At 50.9% G+C, this 17,047-nt stretch overlaps 7 protein-coding genes across 7 annotated transcripts; 4 read left to right on the top strand and 3 right to left on the bottom strand.

Annotated features, from left to right (window-relative positions):
- Window positions 1-4: 4 nt before the first annotated feature.
- On the bottom strand, window positions 5-937 carry PC9H_007617 (uncharacterized protein; the record flags this gene model as incomplete). The annotated part of the gene is made up of 1 exon (XM_036777146.1): window positions 5-937. The coding sequence occupies one exon, from the start codon at window positions 935-937 to the stop codon at window positions 5-7; it is 933 nt and encodes a 310-aa protein (XP_036630766.1).
- Window positions 938-1,325: 388 nt separating this feature from the next.
- Window positions 1,326-7,673, bottom strand: PC9H_007616 (uncharacterized protein; the record flags this gene model as incomplete). The annotated part of the gene is made up of 23 exons (XM_036777145.1): window positions 1,326-1,461; window positions 1,518-1,566; window positions 1,620-1,799; window positions 1,873-2,055; window positions 2,111-2,539; window positions 2,603-2,718; window positions 2,782-3,142; window positions 3,196-3,464; window positions 3,517-3,799; window positions 3,854-4,264; window positions 4,317-4,576; window positions 4,629-5,757; window positions 5,808-5,824; window positions 5,879-5,967; window positions 6,020-6,044; window positions 6,095-6,192; window positions 6,246-6,580; window positions 6,633-6,927; window positions 6,978-7,018; window positions 7,074-7,169; window positions 7,223-7,295; window positions 7,354-7,593; window positions 7,650-7,673. The coding sequence occupies 23 exons, from the start codon at window positions 7,671-7,673 to the stop codon at window positions 1,326-1,328; spliced, it is 5,139 nt and encodes a 1,712-aa protein (XP_036630765.1).
- A 601-nt stretch (window positions 7,674-8,274) lies between these two features.
- PST2 (flavodoxin-like fold protein) lies at window positions 8,275-9,182 on the top strand (the record flags this gene model as incomplete). Its single annotated transcript, XM_036777144.1, has 5 exons — window positions 8,275-8,332; window positions 8,440-8,497; window positions 8,556-8,709; window positions 8,774-8,916; window positions 8,984-9,182. The coding sequence occupies 5 exons, from the start codon at window positions 8,275-8,277 to the stop codon at window positions 9,180-9,182; spliced, it is 612 nt and encodes a 203-aa protein (XP_036630764.1).
- Window positions 9,183-9,323: 141 nt separating this feature from the next.
- PC9H_007614 (uncharacterized protein) lies at window positions 9,324-11,162 on the top strand (the record flags this gene model as incomplete). Its single annotated transcript, XM_036777143.1, has 1 exon — window positions 9,324-11,162. One exon carries the CDS (start codon window positions 9,324-9,326, stop codon window positions 11,160-11,162), a length of 1,839 nt encoding a protein of 612 aa, XP_036630763.1.
- Window positions 11,163-11,658: 496 nt separating this feature from the next.
- ATG5 (autophagy protein 5) lies at window positions 11,659-12,932 on the bottom strand (the record flags this gene model as incomplete). Its single annotated transcript, XM_036777142.1, has 5 exons — window positions 11,659-11,900; window positions 11,954-12,187; window positions 12,237-12,511; window positions 12,565-12,820; window positions 12,872-12,932. The coding sequence occupies 5 exons, from the start codon at window positions 12,930-12,932 to the stop codon at window positions 11,659-11,661; spliced, it is 1,068 nt and encodes a 355-aa protein (XP_036630762.1).
- A 163-nt stretch (window positions 12,933-13,095) lies between these two features.
- Window positions 13,096-14,975, top strand: PC9H_007612 (uncharacterized protein; the record flags this gene model as incomplete). Its single annotated transcript, XM_036777141.1, has 4 exons — window positions 13,096-13,455; window positions 13,503-13,654; window positions 13,704-14,751; window positions 14,805-14,975. The coding sequence occupies 4 exons, from the start codon at window positions 13,096-13,098 to the stop codon at window positions 14,973-14,975; spliced, it is 1,731 nt and encodes a 576-aa protein (XP_036630761.1).
- A 630-nt stretch (window positions 14,976-15,605) lies between these two features.
- On the top strand, window positions 15,606-16,913 carry PC9H_007611 (uncharacterized protein; the record flags this gene model as incomplete). Its single annotated transcript, XM_036777140.1, has 3 exons — window positions 15,606-15,770; window positions 15,823-15,954; window positions 16,011-16,913. 3 exons carry the CDS (start codon window positions 15,606-15,608, stop codon window positions 16,911-16,913), a joined length of 1,200 nt encoding a protein of 399 aa, XP_036630760.1.
- Window positions 16,914-17,047: the final 134 nt, after the last annotated feature.

Below are 17,047 nucleotides of genomic sequence, written 5' to 3'. Positions count from 1 at the left end.
TTCATCAATCGTTCTTCGTCTTCATACCATCATCGTCAGCGGATTGTTGGGGGGTTTCCTGTGGCTCTGCCTCGTCTCGTAATACTTCTGCGTCAATTGCCATCTTGTTGTCATTGTCGCCATCAACGATAGCCTCGGCCAACATCTCGCTTGGTGCTTGGTCAATTGGCGTGGTGACGGCGCTGTTGTCGCTCGAGTCCCTTCGTTTGGGCATATTCCTGGAGCGTGTCGATCTTCGCTCGGGAACAATGTCCTCATCCGGCAAATCAGGCTTCGTCTGTGGCGTCGGCGTAACATCGCCTAAATCGAGTCCACTGGTCGACTCCGTAGGCGAAGCGACATCTGCCGTGGCGGACGCAAACCGCCCTCCACTTCTGGGATGGCGGGTGCGCTTTGGAGGGTTGGGATATGGTGCGTCGCTGTCGTCTGGCTCCTTGCGCTTGCGCCTCTGACCACCGCCACCGGCCCGGCGCTTCCGAGGACTAGGCTTTGTTTCACGTGCGGGCACGGCTACTGGTGTGAGTGGGCTAGTGGCGGACGCGGGGGGTGATTCTAGCTCATCCTCGCCGTCACGTCCTTGGCTCATGGACTTGCGCGAGCGAGACGAATCCCCATCGTTGAAGATGCTACTGGGGATGGGGGGAAGGCCGAAAGCGGCGGTGTCCAATGGCGGCAGGGAGAGCGCAAGTTGTCCCAAAGGATGATATAATGGCAGGGGTGGACTCATAGGGTAGCGTTGGCGTAGAGGAATCGATGAGATTACGGTGTTCTTTACTTGAGGCGGTTTGGAGGAAGATGGGGGCGATTTGACCTTCTGGCTGTTCATACCCGAGCGTTGCGAGGAGCTCAGCCTCTGAAACGAGTTCTCTGGGGTGTTGGCGGACGGCGAGCGGTATGTGTACTGTGGTTTCCTTCGGATGGGGCTTCCCCCCGGCATGGAGAGCGAGTTTGTCATGAAGGCTGCCCATGTTGAGCGGAGGGCAATGAGGTGATGAGGGCGAACATACCGAGTTCCCTGAGTCAAGCACCCTGGTGAGAGACTGATGACACGGCGGCGGTGGCCTGGGACGGCGAGGAGATGGTGGTGGTTGAGGAGAGAGAGGGATTTCAAGGCAGAGGAAGCGTCGGCAAATGTTTGTGTGAGTATTCACCCAGCAAGAGCAAGCTGGGTTGCATGGATGACATCCCGAAATGGCTTGCTGGTAATGCGACCATGTGATCGGCCAAATTTCATCCCTTGAGCGTCTATATCGCCAGCCACAGCAAAATTCCGATTAGGGGTCTATACAGTAGCAACATACATGAACGAAAGCTAGCAAGGCAGATCACGACGCAGCAGACGAAAGAAGCCGTCCCAGCGACTTTATATGCTTCTCGCATATCGCCGAGAAATAAAACTCATGCTCAGAGTTGTGCGGCTGAACAAGGTTATGCGCGATTTCGTGCGCTAGCGTGAAGTACCTACCGCAAGAATGAGATGCGGAATGAAGATCACTACGCGAAGATGGTTAGCTCACCAGGACACGAAGGCATCATCCATGTTCCCCCTTTGGACTTGATCATGATCTACAAGGCGAGTTCGTCAATATCGAAAGGAGAAAGGACGAGAAGACGCATACGCCAAGCCTCAAAATACCGCAGGTTGAGGAAAATGCTGGCATTCCGATTGAAGGCAATCAAGCCCCCTCCAAGGTCGTAAAAGATGTGTAAACTCGACATCGGGAGGTTGTACACCTTCGCCAACGGTGACACCACGTGGATAAATCGAGCGATCTCATCCCTCTTGGTTTCCAACACCACTTGCGGATTTGGAACATCTACATTGTTCAATAAATTCAGAGCGAGGGGCCCTTCAGAGTTAGTACCACTCACCGGCAGTGACGAAGATCTTCATAGAACCCATCTCTCCAATTAGGTTAAGATCGCCGACTTGACCACTTATGTCACAATAACCATCGTTCAGTGATTCCTTGACTTGCTGCATCTCCTGCTTGTTCCGTACGAGGTTCCCATTCTCAGGCCGACAAGCCTTGATTGCCATGTTGATGTTCGAATCTGAGTTTCGTCATATTGATATGTGCGAATCAGGGATGAGGCTGGTAGATCTCACTGATGTTGCTCAACGGGGTAACATGGTTACCATTTGAGGACCGTGCAGGACCAGGCATTCCTGGGCGAGAACCGGTCGGCACTTGCGGAGGTGCATGTTGGTCATTGGCCAGCAACGGTTCCCTTTCCGGGGTGACCGGCCGTGGGGCGACCTTGTTTCGTAGATCTTGAATGGACTTGAAGAAGGTAGAGGAACGGCTCCCTCTCGCAGGCGGACTTTCAGGGAACCCTCCTGGACTGGAAGATGGCTCCGGAAGCGGCTTGTTGGTCTGGACAGGAGCGGGCCCGGTGTGAACAGGGGGTGCGGCTATTGCCTGTTGTACCTTCTCTTGTTGAATGCCCACTTGGAGAGCTCTCTCCTCTTGGACTTTCTTCTGCGACTCGAGAGCGGCGTCCTTGGCATGTTGTTGTTGTCTCAAAATTCGATCCACTGGGTAGCAAGGAGTCATCGATCATCAGCCATGGGCTGCTCATGAAAGCCGCGAAACCGTACCATTGTATCCCCGTCGTTTGAGAGATTTGAGATCAGTAGACAGAATGGTCATAAATAGCAGCATGTCGTTGGCTTTGGCACCGTCGAAAAGTAGTTGACCAAGTGAAGTTGCGACTCTGGCCAAATCAATGATTTAACTGGATCACTAAATGTTTCGTATGGGAGGAAACACCACTCACTCGAACATGTCAACCTTCGTGTTGTATGCGACCCACAACTGGATCGCACCGCCATATCCATCACGCTTGGCTGCCGCTGAGGACTCTTGCCTACGAGTAACGCGAATATCGCCAAACGTCAACACCGATTCCACCTCGATCTTTCCATAGTTCTTGACAACAAAGTTTCCTTCCTTGCTCAGCCACGCAGAAGGGACCTTCAATCTCGCGTGCGTCTGGCCATGAAGGAACAAGGGTAGCCGCTCTAAAACTAGATTATGCATCTCCGAAGACCGGTGCGGATCTTTTATTTCTTGTGTGGTGCGGTAGTTCTGCTTGACGATAGAACTCAGGGGGCGGGAACCAAGTTCAGCGTAGAAAGCTAAGCAACTGCGATTGAGCTTTGATGCTGCAGCAAAAGCACCTCATACTGACCTTCCAGGATATCTTCTTGCGGAGCAGTAAAGACAGCGTCTCCAAATAGCTGGTAGTTGTTGCTATCGTCCACAATTACGATACTGCTAGGGACCAGAAGGTCGTACTGAAAGTCCCAGGTTTCTTCGTCAAGGTCTTGGTGCTTTTCATTTGCTTCTTTGACCCGGCGGCGTACACCTAGCAAGATGGGTGCTTTCTTCATCTTTGTAAAAGTCATAGAGGAAAGCAATCGATTATTGACAGCAATATTGCGAAGCTCGTTGAGGAAGCTACATGTTTAACGTGTGAGTAACCAGTCGAGCATACATACTGTTTGCGCACTGTTCTGGTCCCCCCGAGAGGTCGTAAAACTTTCTGGGGTCAGCTAACAGCATCTGTGCAAGTTCTTCAACGGAAGCCTCGCGTTTAGTGCCGCAAGCAGACAAGAAACTGTTCGCAGCTGCTCCAAAGTCGACACAGGTGAAAAGTTTGGATTGAAGCTTGCCGGTATTGATGTTGAGGAGACATCGTCTCGGAGGGGTATGAGTGATCCCCTTGCCCGATGGGTCAGGGATAGGGATGAAAGAAGTATTCGACAGTATCGTAAGCTCCGAGTCCGAGAAATCTATATATCTGCAAGTCAGCCCACCCGCTGTGCATCCCCGACGCCAAAAATCACCTGATATGCGAGTGGATAATACAGAAAACCAGTCTTTGGCCTGAGATATATTGGGCGGCGACGTGCGAAGTAAATCTATGAGTTGCTTCGTTGAAGGATGCCTCGGAATCTTCAGCTTCTGAACAAATGTCTGCACCGCTTCAGTGGCGACCAGGAACCCAAGAGAAGCCCACTGCCGTTCTGAGAACACGTCTAGGGGTGCGGACAGACATGTTAGCGCTCCGTTGTTAGCGGGTATATAGACTTTTTGCGCGAAGTCGTGGGGGTTATAATCACTATACCGAGCTGGGATATTGTCGAGTAGATACTTGAGGGCAGCTGTATGTACAGCAGTGTCATCAGAGGAACAGAGATCTATCAGTTGAGCCAGAGGCGGGAAACGTAGGAGCCCGATCTTGAACAGAAGTTTGGCTACACCGCAGCTGTCATGAAAAGCATGATTACGAGGCTCATGAAAGCATACCTTCTGCTGCCGACGCTCTCCATCTTGACTTTGAAGTCCAAGCGATGACTGGAAGGTGTAGTTGTCGAAAGGTATCCGAAGGCTCGTACAATTGGTCAGCTCTATACCGCTTCGGTTTGGCGTTTGTGGCTGAATCGCCTTCCTTAGAGAAGATCGGCGTCAGCTTGAGGCGCCCCCAGTCTTCTTCCTTCAACTCGGCCTCTACAGCAACTAGATACTTGATCAAGTCCTCGACTTTCCAGTCACCAGTCTTGATCATCCTGTAGCGAGGTCAGTACATGAACAAAAGATATCATTAGGGAAACCCCCTACCTAGTGAATACTATCTGGAGATCAACGTATTTGCGAACGCCTAGGAATTGCAAGAAACGTCCCAAGGCTCCCTTTATAGGTGCTTGGGAGGGGAATGTCACGACTGGTAGATCACCTAGTATATTCGCGTCGGAAAAGTAGGTGTCGCCAGGTTTCTTCTGCCCTTGCGATGTGGGGATACATGTCAGGTTGCTTAAGAGACGAGCAACTTCCGTCTTGCTTTCGTTCGATATCGATGGCCAAGCGCGAAGGAGGACCTGGAGGACGGTTTCTGCCCATTTTGGATTTACCCCGATATCGGTTTCAACGGAGGTAGCGCGCATCCTAGGCTCACAAATGTGTTGCAACCACTCGACCACCGTCAATTCCTTCCATGGGAAATGGGATGATAGTTCTTCAGGTCGAAACTTGGAGCTTATATAGGCAGGCAAGACACCGGGTGGCAACGGACCGTCGACAGGAATGTGGGCACCAATGGCTCCTTTGGTGTTTACGAATGACTGGATAGTAGAAAGGGGAATGATTTTGCCAGCGATAGAAGGCGGACCCGAATCGCCAATGGCCAAGATAGCTTCGCTAAGCAAGCGCGAACGGAACGCAGGGAGGTTGGGATCTCCCCCAAACTTGTTCATATCAATCCACCACTGCAAACAGGCGATCATTTCCTCCGTGTCCAAAGGTCTGCTATGCAGCTCCTTTATGACGTCTTCAGATGTGATAGACAACAACATGCCTCGGTTGCGCAACGAGGTGACCATCAGTTTAGCGTCGTTCATAACCTCGTCGGGAACCATTGGCAGTGACTTCAGGAAGGTAGACAGTTTGGCTTCAGGAAGGCGGATCTCTGATACCGGTCGTACGCCGACGGAGGAGATGAGAGGGAATTGGTGTTTAGCACTACAGCCAAAGAAAGCGGCTTCCAGGAGGCTCGAAACTTCTGGTGATGGAGTAGATTGTCGGAAAGTGAAGAAATTGAGGGCATGGATGGCGCGGTTCCGTAGCCAAATCCGGAGGGAAGGATCCACACTTGTGCCCGCCTCATTCCAAAGCGTACGGACGTTATCCATTTCGAACTCGTAGACACATCTGGACAGGAAGCCTCCAACGTAGAGAAGTTCCTTATTCCAAACTATGCGTGGAGATTGGGAGATTGTTCGTAGAGGTATTGATCGTACTTACGTGCAACGTTCTTATCCCTGTACGAAGTTCACCGTAAGCCTCTGAAACGCCCTCGTAGTAATACGACGTACATCAAGTCTAGAGATTCTCTTTCGACGGTAGGAATAAACCTTGATGCCATGTGTCCCCCAATACCTGTAGTTTGGGCCGTAGAATGACCCTGCAACCAAGCTCAATGTTAAGGAGAACAGGTAACGACATATAGAACTTACCACGAAGATACGCGTTGAGCCAGTGCTGCGAGAACCGTGAATAGGATAGTCATTTTGAGGATTAGTGACACATACCCTTCTATGTCGGCTCGAAGACCTTGGAAGATACTCCCTGTAGAGAACTCTTGCTGTTCGTCCTGCTTCTTACTCGCATCGAAGGCATCCTTCCCGGTCTAGATACCTCTTCAGTGGCCGGTGGATCAAAAAGACGAAGGTTGAGGCTCACATAGATCAGTTGATATTTGACTTTACTCGGTGGCTTTTTCTTCGTCGCTCTCAGTAGTTCGTCTCCGACTTTCTTGGGCAATCGCACATCGACGTCAGCGGAAAATATGGATAGGCTAATACTGGTATCGACGAGCTGCAACTCAGTACTAGGGTCGGTGGGAAGGGCGACAGGAGGAGGCTGCGGAGTGGGAGGAGCAGATGCAGCAAATGACTGAAGCAAAGATGAGAAGAAACCGGTCGTCTTCTGGATGGGCTTTAACGCTGTCGGGACTGGTGGCTTCTCCGTCCCAGATGTGTACACCAGTTTCATGATGGACGCAGAAATATGGAGAGCTGCAAGCACGCTGAGTTTGGCAAGGAAGTTAATGGCAAGACATATACGTACGTGCTTCTGCGACGGATTTGACTTCCATGGAATTGAAAGTACTTCGAGTTTGTAGAGGTCGAGGGATCGCCAACGTTCGAGGTGCGCCAGGAGACTTCGATATCTTCACAAGACAGTGATTATCAAAATACACACTGACCTCGGATAAATGGGACATGAAGACAATGGACGATGCGAGGAATCTGGTGAAATCGAATGGCGGAGGAATGGCGGATGGATCACGTAGTGTCATCGCAAAGGACGTCCATTGATCTACACGCCCGGTTGGGGGAAGTGTCCCTCGGCGAGCGAAGAGCTGAGGATGCGTAAGCTTCCTAGACATTGTTCACTTCAATGACCATCTACCTGATCCTTCTTGTCTTTCCAGTAAAATCCCATCCATTGATCTGTGGCCAGCGTAAGAAAAAATGCATTAAGCTTCATTACGTTGAATGGAAATACCTCCCGACGTCACAAACGGTTCCTCTGTTACAGAGAAGAGACTGTAGAAGCCGACACCGAATGCACCGATCTTCTCCTCATCAGGATTCCCCTCAGCTATGCAAACAATCTGGTATAAGAGGAAGTATAATTGAGATAATGATGCATACCTATCTTCTTAAGTCTATTCCAATCCTCATCTCTAAATACGAGACCATTATTTCTGAAAGTCCATTGATGAACCTGATATAGAACACGGTTGTAACAAACGAGTCCAATAGCGACACGGAGTAATTCCTACTATGGCAGTCTTCAAATCCGGTGGTGCACCGCTTGTAGTTGATTCATGATCGTCATTCCGAGCCTTGGACTTTAGGAAACCCTCCGTCTCGAAGCGGATCTCGACTGCGGAGGACGACGCATCGTCCGAGTTCTGTAAGAGCTCGCGAAATACAGAGAATTCGCCCGAGTAGCGAGCAAGCACTTTATCGATGAGCGCGCGCTGGTTGACCTCTACGGATTCGTCGTGGCCTTCCGACCACTAGGGTTGAACGTGAGCAGGGTTGTTGCATGTTCAGTGAACACAAAGGAACGCACGAGTGCATCTTTAGAGAAAGACATGGTGGATCGTTTGACCTTTGATCCCGGCGCCGGCGCCAGAGACTTGACTGTTCGTGAGTCGTGATGGCGAAGGTGATGGTTGAGAGCAAGTCGTGTTCGGAGGCGCGGTGTCAACCAATCCTATTCAGGGGCTTCTGGCAAAGCGCGCGTGTTGCCAATTCAAGCTCTCATGATCACCATTGCCTCTTCCAATGGGCCCGTTCACCACTACAAAGGTTCAAATCGTTGGCTTCGCTTGCATTTTAGTTTGAAGCTGGAGTCTGAATGTACTGGGGCGCGGCTTGACACTAGGAGTATATACCACGTCTCCCCTACCTGGTCTGCTGGTCGCCACAGAGAGCCCGATGAATTTGCAGGAAAGCTAGGTGCTGGAGCTCGGCTTCCCATCCACTCTCACGCGACGGGGCCCTATCCTGGACTCGCGTTGGACGTTGGCGTCGGCGGCCGTCAAGCTCGGTCAATCTCGGTCGCAATGAATAAGCAATGCGTTATCTAATCTCAGCATCTCCGCAATCTAATCTACTTCCGACCACATAAATACGACAGCCGTTACAACAACCTCTCCACTCCTCTCTCTCTGCATCACCGCTCAGAACGCAAAATGGCTGCCCCAAGAGTTGCGATTGTTGTCTACAGTATGTATGGCCATGTCGCCAAATGTACGTCTTATGGCTCATTGTAACCAAGCTCTCAACTCATTGAACGTCTCAACTCTATCATTGTCGTCGCTCTCGGTTACTATCTTGTGTAATTTGGCTTGTCTCAGTGGCAGAATCCGTAAAGGGTGGCCTAGAGAAAGCCGGTGGCGCGGCCGCCATATATCAGTACGACCAGTCTATATTTCCCAAATTTACAGTTGTCGCTAATGCCTGCCTGAACCAGAGTTCCAGAAACTCTTTCCGACGAGATCCTAACGAAGATGCATGCTCCCGCCAAACCAGACTACCCCATCATCACCCCAGCCAAACTCACTGAATTCGACGCGTTCATTTTTGGCATCCCCACTCGTTACGGGAACTTCCCTGCTCAATGGAAGGTATGTATGCGTGCCATATACCATTCGTGCAAGTGTTGTATCTTTGACTTACCCTCGTCGTCAGTCATTCTGGGATGCCACAGGTTCCCTGTGGGCTACCGGGGCACTGGCAGGAAAATATGCCGGATTGTTCGTATCCACCGGTACTCAAGGAGGTGGTCAGGAATCCACAGCTTTGGCTAGCATGTCTACTCTTGCTCATCATGGGTAAATCGCCTATGTTCAACGCGAATATTCACCGCTAACCAACCAATGACCGTTGATAATCCCTTAGAATCATCTACGTTCCCCTTGGATACGCGACCACCTTCAAACAGTTGACGAATCTCGACGAAGTACACGGTGGATCGCCCTGGGGAGCAGGTACCTTCGCGGCAGGCAATGGTTCGCGCCAACCTTCTGCACTTGAGTTGGAAATCGCCGAGCTTCAAGGGAAGATGTTCTGGAGCACCGTTAGCAAGGTCAAGTTTTAGAATGTCAACATGTATTACAACATCGAGTTCGTGCTCAATATGATGCATTGCAAAGTCAAGATTAGATTAGATTAGATCTAATAACACAAGCACAAGCCCCGTCTCCGATCACGCTCTCCGGCTTGAACCTGTACCACCATCATGTCGGTGTCCCTCCTCAATTTCGTGCAGACAGTTCCCCAACCACTCACCTCCGCACTCATCCAGCTCTCGCCGCAGATTCACTTCGGGCGCACCGCGTTGGAGATCGTCTCATGGAACAACACCCTTGATTCATGCTTGGTCCTCGCCGGATGGTGGTTCGTCTGTACTTTCTACTATTCGGTATGCGTCTTTCTCCTCCCACTCTTCCTCGTCGTCTACGCCGTTTTGCGCGTCCAAAGACGAAGCACCGACGCCGCCAGTGTTGGTCACCCGACCACTGAAGACTCGCTGCAAGCTGTCATTACTGATTTGTCAGTCATCCAATCACTAATTCCTACTCTCTCCCTTCCATCGAATTCGAATTCGGACGCGAGCTCGAGGGCAGAAATCGGGATCGAAGCGACGCGAATACTTCGCCCACTGTTCACTCTTTATACACTCTACGTTGTTGCGACCCTCATTGTCCCAGTAAATATCCTTGCCGCCATCTTCGGTTCTCTCTTCATTACACATCGTTCAAGATGGTCTTGCACTCTTCGTTCGACATTATGGAAAAGCGCGTATATTCGCTTTGCTGCTTACCGCTTGGGCGCCTTCATCACAGGCACTTCGATACCCTCGTCCTCATCTCTCGTCTCAGTAACTACAATGACAAACCCCAAGGCCCCAGGCGCACAACCCTCAGCATCCCTTCGCTATCTATTCACCATTCAAGAAAACCAACGTTGGTGGATGGGTCTCGACTGGACTGCAGCTCTCCTCCCGTCGGAACGCCCTTCGTGGTCGACCACCTCTCTACTCCCAATAGCTCCACCTGCCTCCTTCTCCTTACCCGAGGATACAATCTCGGTGATCGAGCTACCGGACAATGGGGGTAAAGGAAAGGGAATGAAGGGGAAGAAACGCGTCTTGAAAAGGACGGCAAAGTGGAGATGGGACGAGGCCGAGTGGAAAATTCTCGTCAGACGGGAGGATAAGGACGATAAAGTAGAACGCGTGGATTGTCCATTACCCATCGTGAAGGAGGAAATGGAACAACAATCGCAAATTGCTACCTCTTCCTCTCTGAACTCGATTGCTAGCGCGAGCAACGCATCGGGGTCGACAACGACCAGTAGATTCGCGTCTAAGCTCCTTGAGAGTATCACCAGTAGCCCTTCCACTGGGGCGAACACGAGCTCGAGTGCGCCAAGTATCGTTTCGCTCTCCGAAATGGAGACCTCCACTTCGTCTCCTACGAAATCACAAAATCCTTCCTCTTCTCTTTCGGCGCCCTCTACACACCCGTCGCAATCAGGGCAATCCAACGCGCCGGAGCCTTCGTCTTCAGCGTCTTCGCCATCCATCCCTCCCACTTCTTCCCCTCAAATCCCGCACACCGATCCCTCTGGCTGGATATACACCGACAATAAATGGGAATCGCCCCCTTCTTCCACTCATAAAGGAGGCCTGGGTAAGTTTACGAGGTGTAGGATCTGGGGAAGAGTGGCTGTTTGTGAGGAGTGGGTAGAGGAAGAATACGTCAACGAGGAAGATGTCACAAAGAAGACGGAAACCGTTGTCAAAAGTAACACGGAGCAACCCAAGAAGCAGCAGCCATCGAGTCTGGTCGAAGAAGCGAGTATTGTTGCCTCCGGAACATTTACATCGTCGACTTCGCCTCCCCTGCCTACTCCCACCTCCTCTACGGTATCCCCGTCTTCCTCGCGATTTATGTCTTCCCCAATTATCACTGAAATAGGCAATGCAAAAACGAGTGCCAGAGAAGACCCGCATGCGGGCGGATCATTGCAACAACGACTCAAAGCACTTGCATCGAGAGATAGGGAACGCTAGCAGGGATACTTAGGGACGTTGTTATAATTGACTATTGCGATGTAAGTTGGGCGTATGTTTGCTAATATAAGCATGTAGCGTAGCACTTTCGGATTAAATTCATGTTCATTTACTTCCTGGTTCACTGCAGCTCCGCCCTCGAAGACACTCCTTTGATTTCTCTGATCAAATCCCAAGATGATATTTGAGAATGCCTATTCTCCAAGATTGAGCCTAGACATCGTTGGCATAAGGGAAGAGGACCAAGAAGGCCGGAAAACCCCCAAGACAGCACGAAAGAATACGACGAAACCCACCATGCATGTAGATCATCATTTTCTCCATATTTGCGCTACGTTATCCTTTGCGGAATGAAGGCCAAATTGGTACAGAAACCCACACTGAGGAAGAACGTATGCATATGCGTAGTTGCGACTTGTTCTATGAATGAGGACCTCGGCGGAATAATTACGATATCTGAAGAAAAGAGTAGAAGTGCACACAAGGCGGGATCGTGCTATCGAACTAATCCAACACATACGTTGACCCACCCATCGGCGCCCGCAAGACATGCCCCAAGCCACGCCATCTCAGCTTCAGGAGGTGCGAGGACACCCTGGATGAGGGCATACGCTAATTGTTGTACTGCAGGAGCTTGTGGATTGGGGTTAGTTCTTGATGGCGGCGGAGGGGGCGGTTGAAGAGGAAACAGCAATGGTATATGAGTGGCGAGATACTGTCCGAGGGTATTCGGGGAACCTACGGTATAGAATGTTAACCAAAATTCTGATGCTAACAGCGAGTTGTCTTACCATCTTCCACCATGGGTGGTACGAGGTCTTGGAGTACTGGACCGTCCGGTAGATACACTCTGACGGGAATACAGCGTACGCTATAGGCTCCGTCTCGATCAGGAACATTTCCTGGATCAGCGGACGGTGGGCGGCCGTGGACTGACGCCGACGATGGAGGGGGAGACTGAGTCCGGGTTGGGGCAGTTGTTGGCGTCACCTTTGATGCAACCCGCCAAAAGTCATCAAAATTATCTGCGTATCTCAGGATAGCGTCAAACAAGAGTAAGCACACGATACTCACGTTCCTTAATGCCTTCCCATATCCCGTCTTGTTCTGCTTTCCGTAAACTCGTCATACGCTTAGTATTTCCCCATCGTATGAAATCGGCCTCCTTTAACTGCCCCATGAACGCTTGTTTGCATGCTTCGACGCTGGGGGACAGAAGTAATTTATCCGACGGCGGAGATGCGAGATGTAGAGTGAGTTTCAAGGGGACCCCGGAGGTCGCCACACGGGTTGATCGCAGAGAATGAGATATAGCGTGGTTATCATAAATGAGTCCAATCGACCAATGCCTAGGAAGCTCGTCTTAGTATACGATATAAGACGACATATACATTGATCATACCATTTCATAGGAATCCCGTCCTCACTCTCAAACCACCACTCATCCTCCTTGAGGATCTCAGCCGCCGCTTCATCGAACACAACGTCCATCAGAAAGCGCCGAATCTCAGGCATGAGTAGGGGGAGATAGCTGACTCTCGGGGCCTGCACATAGTAGCATTCGAGTCCTCTGTCTGAATTGGCTGGTAGCTCTTTGGAATCGACACGAACTTCGAGGGGTACAGTCCCTTCCCATGTAAGACGCCTGAAAAGCGTAGCTGGGTGTACATTAGCGCCCCAAAAGCATCAAATGTGAGCTTTACACGCACTGGATGCTGGCGTGGAGAAAGTTGCTTGAGAATTGTAGTGTCTTGCGCCGTACGTCGACATGATTGGAATACAGGACGTAGTGTCACAGATGGTCACACCACACCGATAGTCACGTGACACCGTGTTTGACGCGATCACATGATGTTGAGTAATGTTTTGGTGACTTCCATTGTCAGTTCACCCTCCGATACTTTACACGCACAGGTCAACCTTATCTTCTTCGATGGCGGCTGCGCTTCCTCGTCGTCCGCTCGCTGAGAGGACCTCTTTCTCTCATGAGCAGTGCTCCGCCATTTCGCAGAACTCGACAGGGAGCGCAAAACGTCCACGCTCGCCAGAGCCACACCCGGCGAAGGCCACCAAGCGCATACGACCCCTCGCGCAAGCCGCGACAACGGCGGTCGCAGAAGACGGCAAAGGTCGGAAGAAGGTGGAGAGAGAGCAGCAGAAAGCCGAGTTCAGGGAGAAATATACGAAGGCCTTTCCGTCATGGGTCTTCTATTTCGACCCCGATATCTTGGACGTTGCCAACACGGAGGCGTTAAGGCAGGATATGAAGCGCAAGATTCACCTGCTGGGAGGAGTGAGTGGCGCTACGTATGATGGCGATTTTGTCTAACACCTATCTAGCGAGTGGACGACTTCTTTTCGAAAGATATTACCCACTTGATCACAGATCAAATCCCGGGTACAGAACTTCCATCATATAACAAGGAGAATGTGGGGAAGTTGAAGAACGGCGCCTCATCTTTGCTCAAAAGTCCTATTAAGCTGAGAGGACGGTATGTTACCACTTACCGACGTGACATGGCACTCAACTCGCCCGCACAGTATTGTGGAAGATGTACTCATGGACGCTGAGTATAGCCTCATAAACAAGGCTCAGAGCTTCGGCCAGAAGATTTGGACTCTGACGAAGCTGTCCAGCGTCGTGGATCGCTGCCTGGCCACCCCGTCAACCGGACAATCTCAGTCATTGACAACGAGTGTTTCGGCTTCCACCCAGCAATCTCTTTCGCGGCTCTTACAATCCGAGCGACTGAATGGGACTTGCGAGCGAGATCCTGCTGAGAGGCGACACGATTTCCGATATTTCTCGAAGGATAGTTATTTCGTTCTCGTCGAAGATCTCCACCAAGAGTTCGCAACGATAGCTGCTCATGAGTATCCAGTGCCGAAGCCGCATAGCGCGACTAAGCCATTGTGGCCGATCTTGCACTGTCACCCTCATGCTCGAGGTCCATTTATTGAATTTGATGAAAAGGAGAGACGACGATGGGAGAAAACACAGCAGGCCGAAGCTGCGAAGGAAAATCAGGCTCTTCATGTAGCACGAACTGGCAGGCCAAAGCCACGACCAACATCGTTACACTTGCAGGCCGCTGGTCATGGCGATTTGCGTCGCTCAGTGTCTATGAACAACATTCGGCGTCGAGTGTCTTATCCCAATGGGGTCCTCCGTGACGCCAATCTGGTCGATTTGGATGCAGACGAGTACGATAACGACTTGGCTTATGCTTCAGGCTACTTAGCATCAGGCATAAGCGGACACGCTGCTGCTTCCGGAAACAGCGTCGGGTTGACTTCGACGGCAGGTACCACTTCGACAACAGGCACAGTACGTAATGCTCTTCAACTTCCTGCAACACTGCGTGGGCGACTGCAGCAACATGTGGTCACGTCCAAGAAGTTTCCTAACGGAGAAAGGGATGGCACCAACGGACCTATGGCCCCTCCTGATGGCATGCCTGGCCGCTCTACTCAAGCGATGTTGCGAAAGAGTCGAAGTACGAATACTATCAAGTTACCGAGACGAGATGAGGGTAGTAAGCCGGGGTATTGCGAAAGTTGTCGAATAAAATTCGACGACTTCCGAAAGGTACGCTTTCACTTGGCGAGAATGCCACAAGATGCTTACCATCAACGGTGTAGCATGTCAAGGGCACGAAACACAAGAGGTTTGCCGCAAATGACGACAACTTCTTGCAGCTCGACTTTGTTCTTGCCAGGGTCAAAAGATGCACAGACGAGGAGGTGAGAAAAGCTGAGGCAGATCGTGAGAGCAGACGGAGAGCAAGCCAATCTGTCAGCTACTCTGGATGATTTCCTCTGATACGTGAAGGACTGTGGTCGTGACATATCTGCATCTGTATTCTAGTAACATCATCATTTTTATGACTTCTTGAATGTACATGAGTTTGTAATCTTTGGCCTTTGAAGCGGGAGGGAAGCCGGTAGTTGCCGAGCGCGGGTGACTGCTGAACTACGTTTTCCTTTTTGGGCATGTTGGTGAAAGAGGACTGTAGTGGGGGATCGCTTCCCGGTGCCTTGGCTAGGGCAAAATTACCGTGCAGAAGAGGGCATTGCAAGCAGAATACTCGCTAAGCTTGTGAAATGTGAGCACCGTGGTGAGAATGGCCCGTAATAATGATTCTTAGGGTGCCCGTTCGATATGTCACACAGTCACATGGCACTATATTGTGTAGTTCGTTAACGTTCTCCCAGTTGCCTCGACTCACCTTCGACAGAACCACCACCATCTTGCCTGCAAAAAGGATCTCGTCGGGCTCGTATATCCTCTTTTCCGTTAGTATTTACCGTCACCAGCCTCGAAAGTGACGCCTGACGAGAGGTCCTCTATCAGAGCCACTCGTGAGTACCTTTCTCCCGTATTTCTAAAGGACAATACCCGACGGGAACTCTTATCATGCTAAGCAGTCAGTCCATCCTACCATGGTTGATTCACAAGATGAAACTGACTCTGGCAAGGATACCCTCGTTGATGGACAGCTCACAATAAAAATACCTAATCCGAAAACGTACATGGCTCGCCAGTCTGCCTGGATCGGTCGAAGGGGAAAGCCCCGCTGCGACCACTGCCGTCTAAATAATTTGAAGGTGCGTGTTCGCCCAATACGCTATCAGCGCCCCTCTCCATTGCATGTCCCAGTGTGATCGTATTCTACCTACCTGCAATCATTGCTCTTGGGCGTCAGGCAGAGAATGCAGGTACACCCCATTGCCGACTCCGGCCCACCGTGGCATTCCAAGATGTGATCGTTGTCGCAGGAAGAATCTCAAGGTGTGGACAACAATGCCGTCCTCATTGAAGGCTGCTGAATATGCCCTCTATCTCAGTGCGACCGGAACTTGCCTGTTTGCAATCACTGTAGTGAAGATGACGATGCTGAGTGCAACTACACGCCCAAGAAGCGCCATAAAGCAACAGCAGAGCAAGTTTCGGCTCAAGACCACGATGCTCATTCGCACAAAGCAGAATCGTCGCCTACATCAGAAAGCGTGCACCACGATGGATTGGCTGAATCTAAAAGGGCTCACACCTTTTATGGGCAGAATGTCGCCACCCGAAACGGCGAGTCCCCACAGCCTCCCATCCTCGGCGGTGTTGAAGGCTCCCCAGATTTAGACAAGCCAATTCAATCGCAAACTGGTCGTTTTACTGCAGATTACTTGCAGTCCAAGTCTCAGTATGCTGGTCCTCTTCCTGTCATTGCACCTAAACCATCATCTCTTGGCGACAGTTCACTCTCATTCATATCCCACGCATTTGCGCCGGGGCAAGGCATAATTGTCAACAGCACATACGTCCAACCGTGGAGCCATCCTTCGTTTTCTCCATTACCAGAGTCAATATTGCAACGACTGGGCAGCGTCGACTCATCAGAAATGCCGAACCGTGAGACCTTCGACGACAATATCGCGAGCTTCTTGGGGGATTTGCTGCCAGAGCTCAGAGACACGGCATGTTTACCTCCTGATATTTACTTATCCATGTCGCGATCTCTCGTGGCCAACGATCTTTCTAAGCTTCCAGCCAGGCTTCGCGACTGGATATCCATCAACCATATTCGTTCAGGGTCGTCGAAGGGCAGCCTGCTACTTGTACCACGAGATTCCATTTTCCAAGCGGCCGATACAGAGGTCACAAGACTGCTAAAGGCTTATCGCGACAGTGTGGACGGCTCCAATGGCTCCGATGATGAATTGTCGGGTGATGTTGACTTCTCACAAGGCAAGTAACGATACAAACGTTCTCATTAACTTCGTGCGAACTAACCAATCTAAAACTGCAGCATTCGAGCGTCTCCTTGTCCGTAATCAGCTCTATGATGTTCTCGCCTATGCCCATCGGTCTCACGGTCCTCCTCCGTCAA

The sequence above is a fragment of the Pleurotus ostreatus genome (genome assembly GCF_014466165.1).
Source record: "Pleurotus ostreatus strain PC9 chromosome Unknown scaffold_5, whole genome shotgun sequence".
Lineage (NCBI taxonomy): Eukaryota > Fungi > Basidiomycota > Agaricomycetes > Agaricales > Pleurotaceae > Pleurotus > Pleurotus ostreatus.
The sequence above is the reverse complement of the archived record's forward strand: the minus strand, read 5'-3'. Positions and strand labels throughout refer to the sequence as shown.